The sequence below is a fragment of the Prionailurus bengalensis genome, chromosome F2 (assembly GCF_016509475.1).
Source record: "Prionailurus bengalensis isolate Pbe53 chromosome F2, Fcat_Pben_1.1_paternal_pri, whole genome shotgun sequence".
In the NCBI taxonomy this organism is placed as follows: Eukaryota; Metazoa; Chordata; class Mammalia; order Carnivora; family Felidae; genus Prionailurus; species Prionailurus bengalensis.
Genome location: NC_057353.1, coordinates 16,501,695 through 16,524,155, shown reverse-complemented (window position 1 = coordinate 16,524,155; position 22,461 = coordinate 16,501,695). Strand labels below are relative to the sequence as shown.

The following is a 22,461-nucleotide window of genomic DNA, read 5'->3' as shown; positions in this document are numbered from 1 at the left end:
ATCAGTCGTTTTTATTATTTCTATTATTTTTCAGTGCTATAATTTTCATTGGTTCTTTTTTATAATTCCTATCTCTTTTCTGAAATGTTCCCTTTTCACTTGTTTCAAGAGCATTTGTAATTGCTTGTTGAATTTTTCTTATGATGGCTACTTGTCAGGTAATTCTAATCTCTGGTTCATCTCAGTATGGGAATCACAGGATTATCTTTTCTCATTCATGTTGAGATTTTCTTGTTTGTTTTATTTTTTTGTATGATAAATGATTTTAATCGTATCTGGACATTTTGGCTATTAAGTGAGGAGACTCTGGGTCCTACTTAAATTTTTTATTTTAAGAGACCGTTACTCTGTTTAGATTTAACATATTGGTTATAGCCTACTTTTTATGGGCTGTGGTTCCAATGATAGTCTAATTTTCAGAGACTTGATAGTACTATGTTGGTCTTCTTGGTTTCTCTCCTGCCTCTGGGACCCCCACTGGTACTTGTTGGTACTAGTTGAGAAAGTGAAGGAGCTTTCCGAGATGAGTGGCCTGGTGCCTTTAGGTGGGGGAAGGGAATCTCCAGCCTGCAGAGACAAGAAGCACTTTTGGGACTGGGTGCTTGTAGTGGCAGGAACCTGCTTGCTAATGTCCCCTGTCAAGTGGAGTCTCTGGGTTGGGAGAGGGGAGTCTCTACCTGGTGGGAAAGTTCTTTGGTGGGTTATTGTTAGGGGAACATTTAGTTGGTTCCCCTTGCTATTTCCTCTAGGCTAGAATTATTGGCAGGACTCTTACTCAGTTTGGAGGAAGCATAAAGCTATTTGGCCGCCTTCTCTTGCTAGATTTGGTGTCAGGAAAGGCTGGGTCTGGGTTACTTTCTCTTGAATGCCATGCCACTGTGTTGTTCCCTTGGTCCTCTGGTCCCTAACTAATTCATCTTCCTCCTTCTACCTTTTAGTTGTCTCTTATGTTATTTCCAAAGCTTTTAGTTATGCTTGGCAAGAAGAAGCAGAGACAAACAAGTCTACATCATTTTGCTCAGATCAGAAGGTCTCTATGTAAGCTTATATAGGCCTAAAATCTCTCTAGACAGGTACACAAAAATTGCCTTCCCTGAGGAGGGAATCTGGGGAATATGAGGCAGGAGAGAAACTCTTTTTTGTATATGTGCTTGCATATTTTCATTTTAATCAGATGAATATGTTATCTAGTCAAAAATAAAATGTAAAAGAAGAAGGAAATCTTCTAATTCAGATTTGCTTTCAGGGGCACAACCAAGAATTGCAACAGTGGTCAAGCAGTGTATGGATTCAATAATTTGTAATTTTATTAACTTTCACTGACTTTTTAAAAATTTTTTTTAATGTTTATTTATTTTTGAGACAGAGAGAGACAGAGCATGAACAGGGGAGGGGCAGAGAGAGAGGGAGACACAGAATCGGAAGCAGGCTCCAGGCTCTGAGCCATCAGCCCAGAGCCCGACGCGGGGCTCAAACTCACAGACCACGAGATCATGACCTGAGCTGAAGTCGGACCCTTAACCAACTGAGCCACCCAGGCACCCCAACTTTCACTGACTTTTAATTTCACTGTATTGTGACTGCTTTGATCCCGATCTCTAAATGTAAGAATAATGTTCTCAGTGGATTTTCAGCCTGCTCATACATTTTGAATAACTTGCAGAATACAAATGTGTAATTTAGATAGAAGTAGATGCTTTTGGCAGCATACTATCACCTTAATCAGCTGAAAAAAATGATATTTGTATGACATTAAAACAAAATTAATAGCAAGACACTGATTACATGAAAAGACTTTAGGTTGTAATTATTAAACTTGCAAACAACTCAGCATAATTAGTGCCTTAATTAGGATATGACCTGAAATTTTAGCTTACAAAATTAATTGAGGCAATTAAAAGTCACATTTGTAAAGTAAAGTGGGTTTTAAAGTTTACAAGGTAGTTAGATATCACTTTTCTCATTTTGGGAAGCATCTTTAGAGGTAGTAAGCTTGCCGTGCAATTGCTTTTTTTTTTTTTTAATTTTTTTTTTAACGTTTTATTTATTTTTGAGACAGAGAGAGACAGAGCATGAATGGGGGAGGGGCAGAGAGAGAGGGAGACACAGAATCGGAAGCAGGCTCCAGGCTCTGAGCCATCAGCCCAGAGCCCTATGCGGGGCTCGAACTCACGGACCGTGAGATCGTGACCTGGCTGAAGTCGGACGCTTAACCGACTGCGCCACCCAGGCGCCCCCGTGCAATTGCTTTGATTCCAAGCCCCCACCTCCAGCATAGTGTCTCAGCCTGAAGCCTTAAGGGTCAAGTTTAGTAACTCTCAGCTATGGGTTTCCACCCACAGGAGGCTGAGCAGCTCCTAGGCACACTCCTAAATAACTCTGGGGAGCAGTGAAACAGTGAAGACTTACTGTCCCCAGCACCTTAAGTGAAATGTAAACTAGAAGATTGATATTGACTTTGATTAAACTCCTTGACCATTTTCATGTAACTATTTGGATACAAATGGCAATTTCACCTCTGTCATTTATTCTCCAGCACATGCTTCTTGAAGGCATTTCAGGTACCACAGTTTAGCACATGGTGAAGGTTCCAATCCAAAGCCAAAGAATTTCCCATCAGTAGGTAAAAACAGTGAAAACAATAAATATTGGTGGGCTAGTGATTTGTGAAAAAATAAATCTAGACTCCTACCTTCATTACTTACATCAAAATAAACTCCAAATGGATCAAAGATTTAATATAAAAATAAGTTATAAATGTACTGGAATAAGACATGGGTTAGTATTTTTATTGTAATTGAGAGTGGCTTTTTAAACATGATAAATAAAACAAAATCCATAAAGGAAATTTGCCTACTTAAAAATTCTAAACTGCAATATGTCAAATAAAGTACAATAAGTTTTAAAAACCTAATTCAAAGTCAAATCAAGAGAAACTTTCTTTTATATTTTCATTTATTTTTTTCTCTTTAAAGGCAGATCTTTATTCCTCAATAAGAAAATAATGAGATACTTGGAAATAGGCATCATGATTTGTGTACAGGGATATTAAGTATGGGGAAAATTAAAAGAACTTAAACTTCAAAAAATATCTCATAAAATAATTACAGAATAGCCATAGGCTGCGGTCATTAAAAAAATCAATATTTAATAATACCAAGATATTTTCATGACAGAACCTTGGAAAAGATAGAGGGTATCAATGAATCCAATCTGATTTTTTCTAGACCAAAAAAAAAAAAACGAGAAAAAAACAAAATATCAATAATTACTGCTAGAGATAGAATTATGGATAAATGTTATTGTCTTCATTTTGAGTAATTTCCAAATTTTGTGCTGTAAGTAAACTATTTTGTAATCAACACTTTTTTTTTATTCCTTGGAGCTTTAAAGAAAAACATATTTGAATTTTTCCCAAAAATAGCTAACTTGGAACAAGATCAGGTATGAAAAATCAAAATTGAAGACTTGAAAAGCATACTGTATAATACAGGAATAGTGACAAGCCTCCCTCCCTGCTCCCCCCACTCCAGCTTTTTTAAAATCCCTCTACCAGATTCCATGATGGTCTATCATTTGGGTTAAGTTAAAACTCCTGGTTATTCTCCGTGACCTCTCTCTCTGACACTGCAGGCCTAGAACACAGGCTTCTGTTTCCTAAGGCCCCAAATCATGAGAGCATTCTTTTTAAAAGTCAGTGTCACACTTGTCTATTCCTAACTGCCTATTTTGTAGAACAGGGAACATCAGGTTCAAAACACCGATGACTTGGTTTTGGCAAGAAGTTTATGTCTTTAATTGGGAGCACATGCCTATCACAAAATAACTATCACTAGTAGTATAAGAAATGTCATCATTGAACTTCCTCTGTACCTGTAAGTTTTCTTTATTTCTTCATTTGATGCTCCCTTTTGCAGACCAAGGACTTCATATAGAGCTTCTCCAGATGTAGACATAGTCCGCTGTCTTTGGTTAGGTATGTTACATGCCATTTTCTCAGGCTGTAAAACAAAGAGGGGAAATAGCCATGAAGGTTATGCATACTGGATCCCACTCTCTAAAGAAAAGATAGTTTATTTTTAACCTTTTGTAAAATGACAATCTGAAATACATTTTTGTGCCAGCCACAAAAGAAGAGGAGAAAAGGGTTAGGAGAGCCAAAAGTGGAGCTTCAAGTCAGGGTGTTAAAGGCTATAGGCAGCCATGCAAATGGAATATGGCTTTGTCCACATGGTTAGAAATGTAATCTAAATACCCAGCTAGTTCAGAATTGTTGAAAATGAATCCTCACAGGTCAGGCATATGCAGATTTTTTTGTTTGCCAGAATTTGCATAGCTCCTTTTATGTATGTTTTCCCGATTTAGCTAGGCAATGGAAATAATCTTCCATTTTACAATAAAAGACAACTTTTATAAATATCAGGGGGAAAAAATCATCTGAGTGCCAGGTTAGAACTTCTCTGCAGCTATGGATGCCAAAGACCCCACAGTGCTCATGGGTTTTGCACTTGAGATAGATCCTTTCCCTATGGTTTATAAAGAAGGGGCTGGGCTATCTGACCCAAGGAGCCATCTACCTGCCATGCTTTGGCTCTAGGGAAGGTGAAGAGAAGCAAGCATACCTGGAGGCATACCTGTATCCACCACTTAATCTCTCTAAACCTTCATTTATAAAAGGATAATAAAGCCCACATCACAGGATAGAAAAAGATAACCACTTTTATTAAAAGCAGCCCAGTATGTAATTCTGAGAGTGCACTGTAGTCGATTTGACCTGGCCATGACCAGCTGCATGACCTTCCCTATCTGTAAACTGGAGATAGAAATGTGCCTAAAATCATGGAGTTGCTGTAATAATTCAGTGTATTTATATATTAAGAAACAAAGACATAAACCATTGTTCATAGCACCATTGTTCATAATAGCCAAAAGGTAGAGACAATCCAAATGTCCATCAACAGGTGAATGAAAATATGGTACATACACACAATGGAATATTATTCAGCCATAAAAAGAAATGGAATTTTGACACATGCCACAGCACAGATGAACCTTGAAAACATTATACTAAGTGAAATAAATCAGTTACAAAAGGACAAATATTGTATAATTCCTCATATATGAGATATCTTGAATAAGTAAATTTATAGAGACACAAAGTAGAATAAAGGTTATTAGGGGCTGGGGGACATGGGGAATTAGTATTTAATGGGCATAGAGTTTCTGTTTGGGATGATGAAGAAGTTCTGGAAATAGTAGTGATGATTAGAAAACACTGTGATTGTACTTGATGTCACTAAATAGTACCCTTAAAAACAGTTCAAAGAGTAAATGTTAAATTTTGCCACAAAAACAAAATAAGGAAAATAAAAGCTACTTAGATTGTAAGCTCCCCTGACTAGAAGTTCCTTGAAAATCATTGTCCATTTCTTGGCGTTGGGCCTTGTACAGCAAGTGCTGTAAGAGTGAATGCCGCTACCCCACTTGCGCTCTCTCTCAAAAAAATAAATTTAAAAAAAAAAAAAAAAGAAAAGAAAAGGAAGACTGAGGCAAAAATCTTGCCTAGAGGCACCAAGGACAAATGCTTGTTTTGTGGCACAGCTCATTGTTCCTTCCTCAATTAGCAACCTGTGAAAAGAGTGTCCCTAAAGGCCAGAAGGAGCCTCTTCCCAAATTCCTGGTTCACCCAAGGACCTTCACCAAGAGGAAAAGGAATCCTTACTTTGCAAGCTACAAAACAAAATCTAACTGATGCTCATACTGACTAGCAGCCATTCAGTAAATTATAGCACTTATTTTCATTGTTGTGCTAGTTTACCTTTCTTGTCTACCCATTACAACTTCCTAGGGAGTAAGCAATTCAAGACTTGGGGTATGCCATTCATCTCTGTATTCCAGGCTGACAGGTCAGCCCTATCCTGCAACCACAGACCAGCTGATTATTCACAATTGAAGGAAGAATTGCCTGAGTAACTGACACCCTCCCTACTTCCTTCTCTGTCTCCTCTGTCCTACTGCCACCACACAGAGATATGCTCAGGATACTGATACTCTGCACCATTCATACACCTGTGGTTGCCAGGAATGAAGGCAACCAGTAGGCTTCTACAAGTCATACTAAATGCCACAAATGAGTGGGTTTGGAAGGTAGGGATTTCTGTGTGGCTTTGTGGACAAGGAGTAGGGCCACAGTCATCCTACTTGTCTCTCTTAGATTTTAAGATGTCACTGGTTAGCAAGATCCCCAGAGTCACAAACTAAGAATATATCAACTAATGATTGAAATTTTAGGACTGTAAGATATGGAGTTAGAGATCATCTAAGCCAACTTAACAAATGCTTTTTGGGAAATTTGGGCCATAGATCATTGTAGCAGACTTTACTTATTAGTGTACTAGTTGTCCTTTCTCTGAGGAATGCTTAGGTCCCTATTGCAACATATGCCTTTCCTGACACTTGCCTCAGTCTTACCTGATCTCAGTTGAGTAGACCAAGAGTGGGTACCAAGGCAGACCAATCAGAGTCCTCCCCTAGCATTTTTTTATATATAGGACAATCTCACAGATGGTAAAATCAGTAAAATGTAAAATTTAGGTATTGTTGGCTGGCCTGAAATGACAGAAATTGAAACTGATTTGAAGAAGAGGAGCAGTGGCTAGAAGATGGGGAGACAGAGCCAGTAGAGTTCAATCCCGTGGTTCTAGTTGTTTCAGGGTGCACTTGCAACTCTTCCACTCCCACAGCTTGTCAATCAACTCTTCCTCAGATGGAACCAAGAAAATTCCTCCCCATACCCAAATTTACACACATGTTTTTTCTTTTAAGCATATTTTAACTAGGTTTTGGTCACTGTTAACCAAAATTCCAAGTGTCATGTACTCTCTCAATTAAACACCACCAGGGCTTCCCCAAGCACTTCCAAAGGAGGCTAATCTTAAATTATTGCACCTACTCATCCTTTAAAGTGAATGTGGCTTCCTGATACTTGGGAATTAATACTTTGGGGGAAATAACAATAATATACTAAGATATTCTAACAGATTCATTTATATATATTGTGTAAACATTACTAGTACAGATAAAAGGAGCAGTGATAAATCTATCCTAAGACCCTTTCATAAAGAAAGTTTGTGGAGAGCTATTCAGGAACACTAAGAAGAAATAAAAATAAGACAAATAGTTATTTTTGTTTTATCTATTTATCTTTGTATTCAGCATTCCAAAGAAATAGTTTCAATTTGAGGGAAAAAATGTATTCACTCTTCACCCATCTCTCAGATGCCATGGCTCCCATAAATCAACAGATGGTCCTAAAATCAATTTTAACAAAACATGCACAATTTCCACAGTTGTGAGTATCATGCTGCATGACCAGCTTTGATTCCTTCCTACTTGGGTCTTGCTGTCACTAATCCAGGAAAAGGATTTACAGGTTACGGAAGATAATCTTTTAAACAGGTTATGGTAATACTCACAGCAGAAGTTCAATTGTTTAGTCAAAGCCTGCAACGCAGGCCAAGTCTTTAGGGAGATTTCAGACTAACATGAGATACAAAACTGTAAGCCAATAATGAAACTACTGTTTAGAGGTTGAACAAATACTGAGGATAGATGAAGGAATTTTCTGGAAGACAGGGATTCTGTTTTCTGCCAACAGAGGCCCAACATTGTCCCTGGGATATATTAGGTGTGTGATAAATGTCTGTTGGGTAACTAAATAAAAAATGAGTGGTTAACTTGAATGAGAATGTTAGGGAGAACTTCACAGAAAAGATGAAATCTGAGCTGATAATAATACTATCACTTATTTCCGTAGAACTTAGCATATATTTCTATTATAGCTCTCGCATGTAAGCCTAACCTTGGATCTGCATAGACGTGGTAGCCATTGCCTTTCTTGACCATTATTTGCATAAATCAACAGAAAAGACGACTTCTGGGTTTGGGGGCTGAAAGAGGAGGCAGGACATTCTGACATTGTGACTGGGACTTTTTTTTTTTCTAAGACTACTCCCTTCAAACTTATCCCAGGTATAGAAAAGAGAGATGGGGTCAGTTGGGGGCTACCCTTAATCCTTTCCAGAGAATAGTCATGGAAACAGCCTAGGATCTATACTTCTATACACATTCCTCTTCCTAATGGAAAAAAGGAAGGCAGATTCTATCTCTCAAATAATTTCATACATAGAAACTCACCAGGAAAACTTGCTATTACTTTGGTTTATGTATTTTTTTCAAATCATGTTTTTTTCTGTTTTAGAAATCCAATAACACTGTAATCTATTCCTACTAAATAAAATCCAGTAGCTGACTTGCTTTATGGTATGGATTGAACAATATTCAGAGTGGGTTGTTGTAAAGAGTTTGGAAATTATTATGTTTCACCTTCTTTGCCCTATTCCCAAAAGATTGCCTTTCAAACAGATGAAGTCTGTTGATTAAAGTACTAAAAAAAAAAGCGCTTTTGCATCAGTACTGTAACACAAGAAAAAGATAGTTGGTCACTGTGGTGAGTTGTTAGCGGACTCTACAGACTATAACATAAAGGGACCAAAAAACTGCAAACTTGCCTTCTGTACATCAAATAGCAACAACATGGCTCCTTTCCTGTCTCTATGCTGATATAGAAACCAGACTTCATACATTATTGATGTAGATGACATCTAGTTTCAAATGCAACAGTGTAATTCAGTGAAAAACTTAGTTGTATAAAAATGTATAAATACAGATATATGCTCTGAGAACATACTAACTACAGAGTGATAGTCAAAACATCTAAAAACTCTCCTTAAATAACCTTAAACTAAATAATGGAGCCATACCTTTTTTAAATTCCTTATGTAAAATATAATATTTATGAATTCTTTTTTTGTAGCCTTTTGAATTCTAATACTCCAATGTAAAATTCAGGTCTTTATTATTTATTCATAGTCCCTCATCTATTAGCCATCCAATGTAGAAAAAAATGTTGTCATGCAAAATTATTAAGTAAATTAATTTTGATCATCCAGTACATGATATTTAATCTTCTGAACTTAAATTACTTTTTGGTACATTACAATTCCATTAATATCATAATTTCTTAAAGCACTGACCACTATTCAGTCACATATAGCTCATCTGTCTTTTGATAACAGATATAATTGAAAGAAGGTTCAGCACTCCGATGATGATGGGCATACAATTCAATATAAATACTTATTTCAAAGATTCTAATCCCAGGAGTTTTACAAATGCTGTTTTAAAATTTTCATGTTGACATAAAATATTCTTTTCAAAGCAAAAGATGCTTCACCTATACTATTATGTCAATTCTGAAAATTGGAAAAAATCAAGCTATACCTTTCTTGAAAGCATTCCTTCAAGACAGAAAATGATGGTGGGCAAGGAAAATTAGATCATTAAATGCAGCAAAAACACTTTCAATGGCTGTCATTGGTGAAACCAACATGCTTTGCCATTTTCTTATTATTTTTGTGATTCCTCCATTGAAATCTATTTAGTGAAGTAAAATTTCCTTATTCAAATAACATTGTATCTTAAAGCTAAACACATATCCAAAATGCTAACTAAGCCTATGTTTAAAAGTAATACTTCTCCCTAGCATAATTACTCATTATAGAAAAATAATTATCTCTTAATCACATTGATACTTATATAAACAGCTACTTGAAGATGGGACCACTTGGAAATGTTAGAAATAACCCACAGTACCTGTTCCTATAACTCCGATTCTGTGTTCTCAAAACAGGAACAACTTGCTGTTTTTAACTGGTCTGGAAATAGATGTGCAAAGAAATAAAGGAAGGCAACAATGAAAGGAGCTATTCCATACCTGTTCCACTGTTTCAAAGCAAAAGGCTACTCCTTTCCATTGTTCTCATCCAGGGTTAAGCGGGTCAGTGGAGTTAGATTACTTTTCATTTGTTACTTCATCAGCCAATTGGTTATCCCTCTGGAAAACATAACAAAGAGAAAATAAAACATGCATGATAGTAAAGGCTGCCATTACAAGGCACCAACTGATACCAAAATATATGCTACATTTACTGTTGATCATTAGTCAACTGGTGCTTGGCTCAACCAAATGCTGCTATGGAACTGCCTCCAGGTTTCCCTCAGAACTTCCAATTAAGAGAATATGCAGAAATAAATAGTGTTGATGAGGATATAGAGAGAAGGGAACCTTTGTGCATTGTTGGTGAAGATTTAAATTGGTTACAGCCACTATGGAAAACATTACAGTTTCCTCAAAAAAATTAAAAACAGAAATACCATACCATTCAGTAATTCTACTTCTGTATTTACTCAGAAAAAATTAAAACACTAATTCAAAAAGATGCACCTCATGTTTACTGTAGCATTATTTACAGTAGCCAAAATATGGAAGCAACCTAAGTATTCATCAATAAATGAATGGATAAAGAACACACACACACACACACACACACACACACACACAGAGGAATATTACTCAGCCATAAAAAATGATGAGATCTTGTCATTCATGACAACATAGATGGACCTAAAGGGTATTATGCTAAGTGAAATAAGTCAGACAAAGACAAATACCATATTATTTCACTTATATGTGGAATCTAAAAAAATAAAACAAAATTAAAACAGGAACAGACTTATAAATACAAAGAACAAACTGATGGTTGCCAAAGGGGAAGGGATAGGGAGATGGGTAAAAAAGGTGAAGGGGATTAAGAGGTACAAACTTCCAATTGTAAAATAAATAAGGTCACAGTATGAAAAGTATAGATAGGGAATATAGTCAATAATATTGTAATAACATCATATGGTGACAGAAGATAACAACACTTGTATTATGATGATTTCATAATGTATATAATTGTCAATTCTACATCTGAAACTAACATAACATTGTATGTCAACTACAATAATTTAAGAAATACTGGAAAGAATATGTAACATCAATAAGGAGGAGACTTTAATTGCTCACTACATCAATCCAACTGTTTTCATATTTGAACATTTTAGTTGAATCTTGGTCAATTGCCTTGGTCAAGAGGCACTGAGCCATAGTGGTAAATGTGGTAGTTTTAAGAATGAAGGGATTAGGGTGTCTGAGTGGCTCAGTTAGTTAAGTGTCCAACTCTTGGACTCTTGATTTTGACTTAGATCATGATCTCGTGGTTTGTGAGATTCTCTCTCTCCCTCTCTCTGTGCCCTACTCCCATGTGCATGGGAGCATTCTCTCTCTCTCTCTCTCTCTCTCTCTCTGTCTCTGTCTCTCTTAAAATGAATAACTAATAAACTTTTAAAAAAAGAATGAAGGAATCTCTTGTTAAAACAATGCTCTAGGGGCACCTGGGTAGCTCAGTTGGTTAGGCATCTGACTTCAGCTCAGGTCATGATCTCATGGTTCCTGAGTTCAAGCCCCACATCAGGCTCTGTGCTGACAGCTCAGAGTCTGGAACCTGCTTTGGATTCTGTGTCTCCCTCTCTCTCTGCCCCTCCCCTGCTCTCTCTCTCTCTCTCAAAATAAATAAACATTAAAAAATATTTAATAAAAATGCTCTAACTTTCATATGCAACAAAAGGTCAAACCACGAGGACAATTCTTACGATTTTGACTAAGATCCTATGACTGAAAAAGTCTTAAATGAGACAGGTATTACTCTGAATTTGGGACAATGGGGTCTGGTTCCTGAGGCTGAAGGCAGAGTTTAAGCGTGTTGCTTGGCACAACAGGTAGGAAGCCTAGGGTTATTTTGTGAGAACATTTCAGAGAGCAGTCTTGTCTCTAGATAGTATTGATTTTTTAGATACAAAGGAATAAAAGGCTATTTCCCATAGATCCTGACTTCCAGCCAGAGTTTAGGAAGCAGCCTATCATCACTCAGAGAAGTGGGTGGGGAAAGGGAAGCTAAAGACATTTAAAACTAAAATCATGTCAGCTTAAGGACAGCATCCTCTGATGAAATGAAAATAATGGCTATAATAATATTATGAGATTATGGGTGACTGTTTTTAAAAAGTACAGTTTATGTTTCAAATTCAGTTTAATATTTTTGGTAAAGTTCATTATTTTTGTATAATTAACCACTTCTTAAATCTTCTTAATCATTACTTTTTAATTTTTTAACGTATTGCCTAAGCCATGAGTTCTAAAAGTAAGTATTGCAAAACTCCTGTGTGAAGTAGAACTGTAGCTGTGCTTCATAGAGAAAACAGAGTTTCTATTTCATCTAGTCATTTAGCAATTAGTCACCTATTAGATCCAGGCACTGGGCTAAATACTAGAAATACACTGGTAAACAAAATCAAATGTAAGCTCTGGGTTTGTGGGTCACAAAGTTACAGCCTACCAAGAAAGGCAGATATTAATCAAATGATCATCCAAATAAGTATATACAAGAAACTTTGGAGAGATGTTACAAGACCATGTAAATCAGTCAAAGACACCTTTCCTGAACAAAAATAACCAAACAGAGATCTGAAAAGAACTAGATGAGGGGGTTGCTGGTAGAAACAAAATATATTCTGGGCAGTTGGAAGAGTATTCCCCACTGAACATATTGTCTTTGGGTGCTTAAATTGGAGAAATAAAGAAACACGCTGACATGTGCTCTCATACATAGGATATCAACACATACCTATACATATATGGTTTCTGATATACCATCTAAAAATATAGCCAAAGGTTAATGGGATCATATACCACTTAACCAGGGAAGGCTTTCTAGAAGTGGTGAATTTCAAATAATGTTTGTAAAAGGAAATAACTCATGGCAAGCACACAAATAATTCCTTGATGCAAAATACACTAAGTGTATTGTAAAAGTATTGCCAATTGAATCATTCAAGGTTGAAGAGGAGAGCTTAGAAGATACTCTACAACTGGACAAAAGTGGTCTCTCCGGAAGGTAAAAATTGGAAAGAGAACCGTGTATGTGGTGAAGAGGGAGTAGTTTACATGCCAGTTTTCCCTGTGTATTCTATTTATGAGGTCTTCACCATTCCCTGAGGTGCTCCTAGAGACCTTTTACCTACCTCTGTTACTACATGGGGTTAGTGCTATTATAAGAAATGACTAGTACATCAACAGAGAATCTTCAGCAGGTACCAGATGACTTTGGATATTCAACCAAAATAATCTATCAATCATAAAAATTAGAGGGGAACCTGGCTGGCTCATTCAGAAGAACATGCAACTCTTGATCTCAGAGTTGTGAGTTCAACTCCCATGCTGGATGTAGAGAATACTTAAATAAATAAAATTTTAAAAAATTTAATATAAAAATTAGAGTACACAGTATTTCATTTAAACTTCACATCTCTACAGGTACAACTATCACTCATTTTTGAACATGTGATGTGCAAGGGCACATAGCCCCAACAAATCCTAATCAAAAGAGCCCAATACAATGAACAAAAGGAGAATTATCAATATTATGGTTACTATTTTTATTACCTCTCTACATTGTATTGTTATTACAGTGTATGGAATTCAGGCTATCATTCTGTAAATCTCATTTTTTAAAAATGTTTATTTATTTTTGAGAGAGAGACAGAGACAGAGCTTGAGCAGGGGAGGGGCAGAGAGGGAGACAGACACAGAATCCAAAGTAGGCTCCAGGCTCTGCGCTGTCAGCACAGAGCCCGACTCCGGGCTTGAACTCATGGACTACAAGATCATGACCTGAGCCAGTCAGACACTCAACTGACTGAGCCACCCAGGCACCCCTCATTCTGTAAATTTCAAAGGGAAGAGTCTTTGGGGCAAGCTTCATTCTGTTAAGTGAATTTAGAAGGGAAAAAGACAGTTGATTGCTTGATCATGTAAAATGAAGAGGCTGTTTGCTACCACACCAGTGGTATCTCAGACATAATTATGGAATAATCCTGGAATTTCTTTTGTAAAATCAAGTGTTTATATATGTTTTAGAGGAACAAATTAATTCCTGTCATGCTTCATAATTTTCCAAAATTTAAAAATGTCCCTTTTATACAGAAGTTACAAAGGGCATGGCATTTTAATGTGCCTAAATCTATAATCTACATAGAAAGCATTAGAATATAGAATCATAGGAGACTATGGAGGAAGAACTAGATGGAAGCTCTTTCTAGAATAGCTTAGAAAGACTTTAAGAATTCTGGTGCATAGGCCCCACCAGATTATTCCAAAGCAAAATCTCTGAGTTATCTTGAAGTAAAATCTCAGAGTTGGGCTACACTCGGGCATTTTTAGGGCTCTAGGTGTTTCTAAATAGCTGCTCAGGTTGAGAGCCACTGTTCATCACTTCCCTTATACACCAGATCTTATGGGCAGAGACTCCTCAGTTAAGTAACATGGAAAACAACCAAGCAGCTCTCTGGAGGAATTTTCCATTCCCTGGATATCCTAAGAAAACATTTACTAAAGATAATGGTATCTGTGTTATTAAACACAAAATAGAACTTGACTTTGCCTAATTTAACTTAGGAAGAACTATCCAAAGACAATAAAGACAATATTCCTATTTCTTAGACTTTGGGAAAGTCACTATAAGCCTGTGTCTTCTCTGTAAAACAGTAATGAAATATGAACCTTTTTACTTCTCAGACCTTTATCAAAGTCTACAGTGTGCCAACATTATGCCAGGAACTTTTATAAATACAGAACTAATGATTGTTTTCTAGGGTTAGGGTTTGAGCAACTGTTAAGAAGTTATTCTCTTGCCCCCTAAAATTGGAACACAGTACACTGGTAGTGCTTTAAGCATTTGAATGTGCAATCCTGGTAGATTTGATCTGAAATCTATAATTCATTAGTAGGTAGAATCAGTTGTACAACAAAGGGAAATTGCTCCCTTGTTACACAGTGCAGAGTACTATATTGGAGGTTGTGAGGGGTTCAGAGGTGGTAGTGGTGGTGGTGATGATGATGATGATGATGATGATGATGATAATTGTTAACTAGATTATCTCATTAAAATCCTACAAAGGTATTAGGTGGTACTTTCATATCCTTATTTTACAGAGGAGGAATATGAAATTATTTTAGAGGAGAGGTTAAATGAACTGCCCAATGTCACCAACCAGTAAGCAGTAGACCCAGGCTTTGAAACCAGCTCGCTGTTTCGTGGTCTAAGCTCTAACTCATTTCAGTATTTTGCTTCAGACGCTTATAGTCTAATTGCAGGAGACTACAGCCTGCGATACTCCCTTGCTGATCAATCTGTGACTGAACTAGATGGTGTATGTGTTAAAGCTCAAGAAAAAAAATTGTTGGAATAATGACTTTAAACAAGGAACTACCATAAGCACATTCATTAATGAGGTTTACTGTGTATGTAGTTCAGTATCAAGTACAATATCTATTTGGTTAAGTAAAGCCCTGAATCTGAGACCTGTGTTACTGAAAAAAAATATATATCAACGAAGTCTTGTCCCCTGATTAGGAAACACAATATGTATTTCACAGGTGTGAAATTTAAACACCTTGTCGGGGTGCCTAGGTGCCTCAGTCGGCTAAGCATCTAACTCTTAATTGTGGCTCAAGTCATGGTCCCATGGTTCATGAGTTCAAGCTCTGCATTGGGCTTTGTGCTGACAGTGCCGAGCCTGCTTAGGATTCTCTCTCCCCTTCTCTTCCTCTGCCACTCCCTCTCTCTCTCAAAAATAAATAAACATTTAAAAAAAGGACCAACAAACCTACTTACTTACAGTAAACAATTGCTGTAATAACCAAGGAGGCTTCAGGTCCAACAGAAGTATTTTTTTTTAACAAAATGTCTGTAAGCAGACTCTTGATCCTTGTTTTTACCAATAATTATTCCCTGTTCACATTAGCCCAAGATGTCTGTTAAGTTAATTAGCTAAAAAAGAAGACAAAAACTTTTGCTTGAAGCAAAAGTCGTTTTCAATAGAGTTTTCAATAAGTGATCATTCTACAAATTGTCATCTGAATGTGGCTAAACAGCCTATGAAAACAATAGAGTACACTGAAACCAAAATAGTTGTCATTCCTATTTGTTTAGCATTTAGATGGTAATTTAATAGTATTGACCTTAAGATAAATCTTTATCTTAACTCTAATGAAGCCCCCTTTCGAGTGAAGCCTCACCCCACCCAGGTAACAGACAAATATTTGAAAGGGAAGGAATTGCCAAGGACTCCCTCTAGAGACTTTGTAACTTCACTTATATCACACTTGGTAATTTCCTAAGTGTTTTCACATGTCATTACATTATTTGATACTCAATGTTCATTTTAAGAAAGAGATAACTGGCTAAGTGTGGTCATGTGACTTCCCCCAAGAATGAATACCTACAATGATGAGTGGTAAGAAGCAGGAACCGGAGTAAAATCTAAGTGCTCTGCTTCCAAATTCTGTGGTTTTATATCCTCATTAAGTAAAAAGGCTGTATTGAGCAATATAATTGTAAATGACAAAGATAATCTTTTTTTATCTGGTCACAGGCCTGAGGAAGCAGAGCAGTCCTCTCTGCCTTCTGGGTCCACTGCACCAGGCAGATTATGGCCTTGCACCAATTTCTAGTGTCCAAAGTGGATCTTCTCACTGGTACATTTCAACTTATTCATCAAAATAATAACAATTACCTTGTGCCTTCTATTTTAGATACGCATTCTTCCCTCATTTTGTCAAAGTATTCTTTTTCAGCTGGCCTACTAAATTCCAATCAACCCATTAGCACAACTTTTGGTCTACAGGACCTTGTATCTTGTAAGGTAAATGGTGCTTTGCTGTTGACAACATACCAGACAACACACCATTGCTAAGAGCAGTCTTAATCTCTGCTAAGTGCCATTGGAGGTGCTCAGAGATGAATAGCTAATGCTTAGCCAACCTCTCCCAGGTGGCAAAAGTAGACAGATCCCATTTTGAATGAATCATGTAATTGGGTGCAGATTTTTCTGCAACTGCACACACATGTGAATGGATTCCAGATATGCAAGGTTAGATGAGAATTGATGCTGGTGGTCTTCTCCCTCCTGCCACCTAGGTGAGCACCTGTCCAACTTGGGCTCTCCTTACAGGCCTCATAGCTCCAAAGCCAAGCCCTCACCTACAAGTTGACCTAGTCACCCTTTCCCAGGGCCCTCACCACCACTTCCATAAGCAAGCCTCCTAGCCTCCCCAACTCCTCTACACCTGCTCCTTCCAGACTCTTCAATGCACTGTAGAGTTTTCTGTGTTGCTCCAGAAACATGAACATTCTGCTGGATGTCCTCACTATCAGAGGTTGGTTAGAGCTGGTCTAAGACCAAAGACACAAAGACTGGTCAGTGGCTACCATCACTAGAGCTCTGCTACCATCTAGGTAATAACTGTTAGGACCTCTGCATTTTCCTCCACCCTCCTCACAGCATCTCCTTCTCTCAGTCTTCTCCATTCTCTTAGGGCCAGGCCTCACCTCCAGATACGAAGTAGAACAATCCCATGGAACCAATTTAAAAAGGATAGCTCTGGAAGTGACATGCTGGGTCCCTATACAAGGTTGGTCTTACCTGAGACACAGTCTAAACCCTCCCACAAAACTGACCAGAACTAGACAGTCTCTAGGTGGAGTGAGAGTGTGACAAGTGCTTGCCCATAAGGGAAGCAGCAACCCTGCCCAACCCTGCAACAACCCTTCAGAGGGTCTCCCTGTCCCAAGTCCCAGGGCTTGAACATTCTGTAAGCGACTCAAAGGCCTTCTCTGTAACTTTCTCAGAGGCCTAAGCAAAACAGTCAAATGAACAAATATTCAATTCAGCCTTTGTTCTCATATTAAAAAAAGAAAATCCTTGGTTCCCAGGATTTCAGTCCTGAAGCAAGGCAGACTGGCTATTCAGTGTAGATGTATCGCCCTCTGCTGTTCAAAAGGAAACGGACTGTAAACAGGAGTTTCAACTTCAAAATATTCCTCACCCCAAATCACCCTCAATTTTCAGTATCCCTGATGCCTCTCTCTCAGCCACCTGAGATTTCAAGAATTGTGAGAAAAACACTCATGGAAGCACCAGGGTAGGGCCGTGTCTAGAGGGGCGCCGCCCTTTTACTGCATTCTTCTGAGGCTGAAGTTTTGCAATAGCGTCAAGTAGTTAGTTGGGGGATTTACGTTATAACCTGAGAAAAATTTGTGTTGAAGCTTCTGTTTGGAAGCAGAAACTTTGGGGCAGTTGTTGAACTTCTGAGGTCTCAGACCCATCCACTCGTTCGCTGGGTCAGGACAGAAGATGTAAGAGATCCAGGCAGCAAATTCACAGTGAATATGTGCCAGCCAGCTGCTACTGGGCGGAGGCAAAGGCCAAGAGACATTCCCCCTCCCTCAGGCACATCCCAGAAGTCCCCAGATGGCAGGTCTTAGTCAAGTTTTCCTTGACCAGCAGGGTGAGGTGTTTTTATTTAAAGGCAGACACACATTCCAGCCAGAAATGGTTCCCCTGGCATCACATTTAGCAACTTTGACCCATGAGGCATCTGAATTTACAACCTCTGGTTACCACCTAGAAGAGGAGGAGGCAACACGTCTATACTTAAAAGCATAATCCACAATACAAGGCAGCTAACAAGAAGCACCAGAGGATGGTACAGAAAATACATGCTGGAGGACGTAGGAGGGGAGGATCCTCTCCCTGGAACCAGAGCACAGGGAACAGGGACCTTCCCTTTGTAGTTCACATTGGGGAACTTCCTCTTATTTTGTGTCCAAACTTGATAGCATAACAGATAACAGTTTCCTAGCACTGCTGTAAAAAGGTAGTATAAACGGGGTGACTTAGGACCACAGAAATGTACTCTCTCACAGTTCTGGAGGCTAGAAGTCTGACTGAAATCAAGGTCTTGGCATTTTTGCTTCCTTTTGGCAGCTCTGAGGGAAAATGTGTTTCACAACTTCCTCTTAGCTTCTGGAATTGCAGGCAACTCTCAGGGTACCTCAGTCTCTGCTCCCATAGCCATGGGCTTCTCCCCTGCATTTGTGTCTTAATGTGGTGTTCTGTGTGTCTCCTCTTCTTATAAAGACACTAGTCAAATTGCATTAAGGGCCCACCCTACTCCAGTAGACTGTACCTTAACTTACATTTTAATTGCTTCTGCAAAGACTACTTCCCAATAAGATCACAATCACAGGTACCAAGGGTTTGGATATCTCTGTTAGTAATACAATTAAACCACAATGACAGGGCTATAAAGTTGGGCAGATTTGGATTTTGTATTTAGGCTGAAGTGCTGGGAAATGTTAGTGTTCATCTGATAGAGAGTTCTCAGAGCATTGGCTGAAACAAGCCCATTTACTCTCAGCTCCTGTCATATAATTCACAAACTCTGGAAACAACACTAGTGATACGATGGAACCAGATTTTTTCAGGGAAGAAGAAGCCCTAGTTCATAGTATTTGCAGATTTTCATGGTGTAACTATTCCCTCCTAGGCCTATTTCAAGCTACCAACATGACACCTCGCTTGCAGAAATCCAGAGAATTTAACAATATGTGGCTCCCATCCACTGGTACTAACTGGCTCCAGCATGCCACTGGGCCTATTATTTTTAAAAATGTTAATGGTTAAAAGGAGTTTCCCATTAAAATTTATTTTAAATATTTGCATATTGAGATCAAGATTCCCCTACAACTTTTGATTATATATGTGTAAAATGATTGGTTTATATATAATTCATATCAAATTTTAAGTCAAACATGCCTCTGGGTCATTCTGTTTTCTGGTTCTCATTTACCCTGAAATAGCTTCAACATTCTCCTTCAAGCCCTTCCAGACACTATCCCTTACATTTGATCTCTCTACCATCCATAGTTTCCCTTCCTCCCCATATCTATTCCTATATCTGACACCTCGCTCATATTCTCTCAGGACTCTGGCAATCAGCTCTCTCTAACCCAAGTCCTGTCACTGACCTGGGGCCCTTCAGTTCCCATGTGGTTTTCCAAGCCAGCACCCTTTCCCTCATGGCTCGCTGCCCTACTAGGATAGCTGGATGTCCTCCGGCTCTCAAACCTTGAACTCCAGCCTCACACCCTAAACCCATCATTGCCCACCTCACCAGCTAGCTCATCTGTACACACAGCATTTACATCTCACTAACACCTCCTAATTCCCCAAATCTATCAGCCATGTCCCTTTCTTTAACCCTTTACCTGTTCAACTTAGACTCTGGCATCACCATTGTAACTATTCCTTTGTCAATACCCCTAATTCCTTCTACTGCCCCAACCAATATTTAATTGAACATCCACTGGTGAGGTGAATGTTGCCATCACAGATCCATGATCTCCAAACCCAGTTGCAACCCTGCCCTGCATGCTTCTCTGTGTCCCAGAAGACCCTAGTCTTTTTACCATGCTCCACCATTCTCCACCAATCTCCTGCTTCACTTTCAGCAAAAGACATTATGTCTGCATCACAGGAAAATATAGAGAGCACACTATTATTAACAAAGTATTTTCACATAGGTTCATTTAACGTACACAACAACAGGGACAGGTAGGCAGGGAAAATGTTATTATTCCCATTTTACAAATCAAGAAACAAAGGTTCAAAAAAGTAACACATGTCAACATCAAATAGTTACTAACAGAGCCTGGGTAGGATCACAGGTCTCCCAGTTCCAAGAATCCCAGGTCAAGCAGTGAAGTAGGTGATTTGCCCAAGGGCACCAATGAGGTCTTGGCAGCCAGGATGAACATCCATGTCTGTGGGTACCTTCCAAAGTCTTTACCCACCTCTAGAGTGTGCTGCCTTCTCAACAATTGCTTTATTGCTCTCAAAGTACCTGGAATTCATGTATTCTTTGTTTAAAAATAAAAAGTAGGATGATCTTGAAAACAGTTTTATTTTTCTTTCTTTTGTGAGTTGTTACCACCAATGATTGTTTCCTTGTGTTAGTGTTTATCTGATAGAGAGTTCTCAGAACCTTGGCTGAAACAAGCCCATTTACTCTTAGCTCCTATCGTATAATTCACACTCAAAACAACACTGGTGATGAGATGGAACCAGACCAGGGCTCTGATCTGGAAATGTCATCCCATGAAGCCCAAATGCTTGCCTATTGGCCTACAAAGGTGTCATGGAGAATTCACTGGGTGAATCCATGCAGACTTACCAGCTGATTTTCTATAAACGCACGATACAAGCCAAAGCCACTTCCATTGGGAATGGGGGCCATAGTGAATCACTTGTTGCAATTCCAGACAGATAAGAGTCTCAGATCTTTCCTGGGCCTTCCAGTGAAGCATGAAAACCAAAGGGAATTTGGTTCTGTTGATAAAAAAGGACTACTCTATCCCAGTTGTTCTACCAATACCTTGCTTTGTTTGTGCTGTACCTACATCATTGTACACGGTTGTACATAGAGGCAGCCGTGCAAAAGAGTTACTGACCTCCCTTGTCATCTGGTACAGCCTGCATATCTGCCTCTCACCTTGGAGATATGCTGCTCTTCAGCCTGCCTCCAATGGATTGGACTGAACCCCACCCATCAGAACTGATATCTGTGGGGTACACCAGAAACACTGGACTGGGAGATGGATGACTTGGCGTCTAACTGTGAACTTGGATAAGACACATGTCTTCTTGATCTTGATTCCTCCTCTCTCAGACAAGAGGTTTGCTGTGGCCAAAGCTAACTTAGTAACACCGTGAAAACTGCTTATGCTGTCACCACAAAGAGAACTTCCAGGGAAGAACCCAGAAAGTGATGAAGGAAGAGAGGACAGAGGAGTCTCCTTTCAATAAGATTGATTTAGGGACTTACAATAAGTTTGCCACTGGACAGTGTTTCCTGAAAGTGCCAGAGGAGATGGAAAGTGAGGAGCAGCAACATGTTAGTTAGGCTACGAAGAGCAAACCAAATGAAGGGAAAGCCCAGGCCTGTTCCATGGGTGAATCAGCAGACAGCGCACACCTGTAGAATTATTGATTCATGCATGTTGTAAGCTGTTTTTATGGACATAATTGGGGATGAGTGTAACAGAATGTTTCTGGCCCATGGGGACCCTTGAAGGCAATGTAGGGTGCTCTTGGTGGCTCTGAGGACAGTGGTTTAAGAAGGTGTTTCACAGTCCCTGCCCTTGGAAGCCCACGGTGACCATGTTATCCCTACCCTTCCATGGGAGAGTGGGGTGGTGGGAAGAGCACAGGGTCATTGCAAACATTAAATGAAATTATCCTGATCAAAGCACAAGCACATAACTTTCAATAAAGGGTAGCAACTGTTAATGTTCTGTGGCTTACTTCAAAGGCAAAGGAAAATAAAGCTCTCCTAGTAGCTCCAGGTTGCACTCAAGTTCAATGTATTCAGACACGTGAAGACAAAAATGAGCCTTCCCGTCCCCACTGCTGCCCCTGAGCTTGGACCAATAACTAATACCTTCAGACCTGTCCAACTACAAAGGGGGCATCTCAGTACCTGTGGGGAATGATGCAACAGCACTGGGAGGCAGCTACCACACAGGCTAAGAGCACCAGATTTCATTCTTTCTTATTGCC

At 38.8% G+C, this 22,461-nt stretch overlaps 1 protein-coding gene across 3 annotated transcripts in view; it reads right to left on the bottom strand.

Annotated features, from left to right (window-relative positions):
- The window catches only part of DNAJC5B (DnaJ heat shock protein family (Hsp40) member C5 beta), an 84,040-nt gene that overhangs the window by 52,136 nt on the left and 9,443 nt on the right, over positions 1-22,461 (bottom strand). For 2 of the 3 annotated variants that reach the window (XM_043602198.1, XM_043602197.1), the window contains 2 exons: positions 9,836-9,955; positions 3,874-4,001 (listed from right to left, as the gene is read on the bottom strand). In XM_043602198.1, the coding sequence (XP_043458133.1) occupies positions 3,874-3,992 (119 nt within the window). In that variant the 5' untranslated portion in view covers positions 3,993-4,001; positions 9,836-9,955. Of the gene's footprint in view, positions 1-3,873; positions 4,002-6,471; positions 6,582-9,835; positions 9,956-22,461 lie in introns of those variants that run through there. The other variant, XM_043602199.1, reaches the window with a different exon arrangement.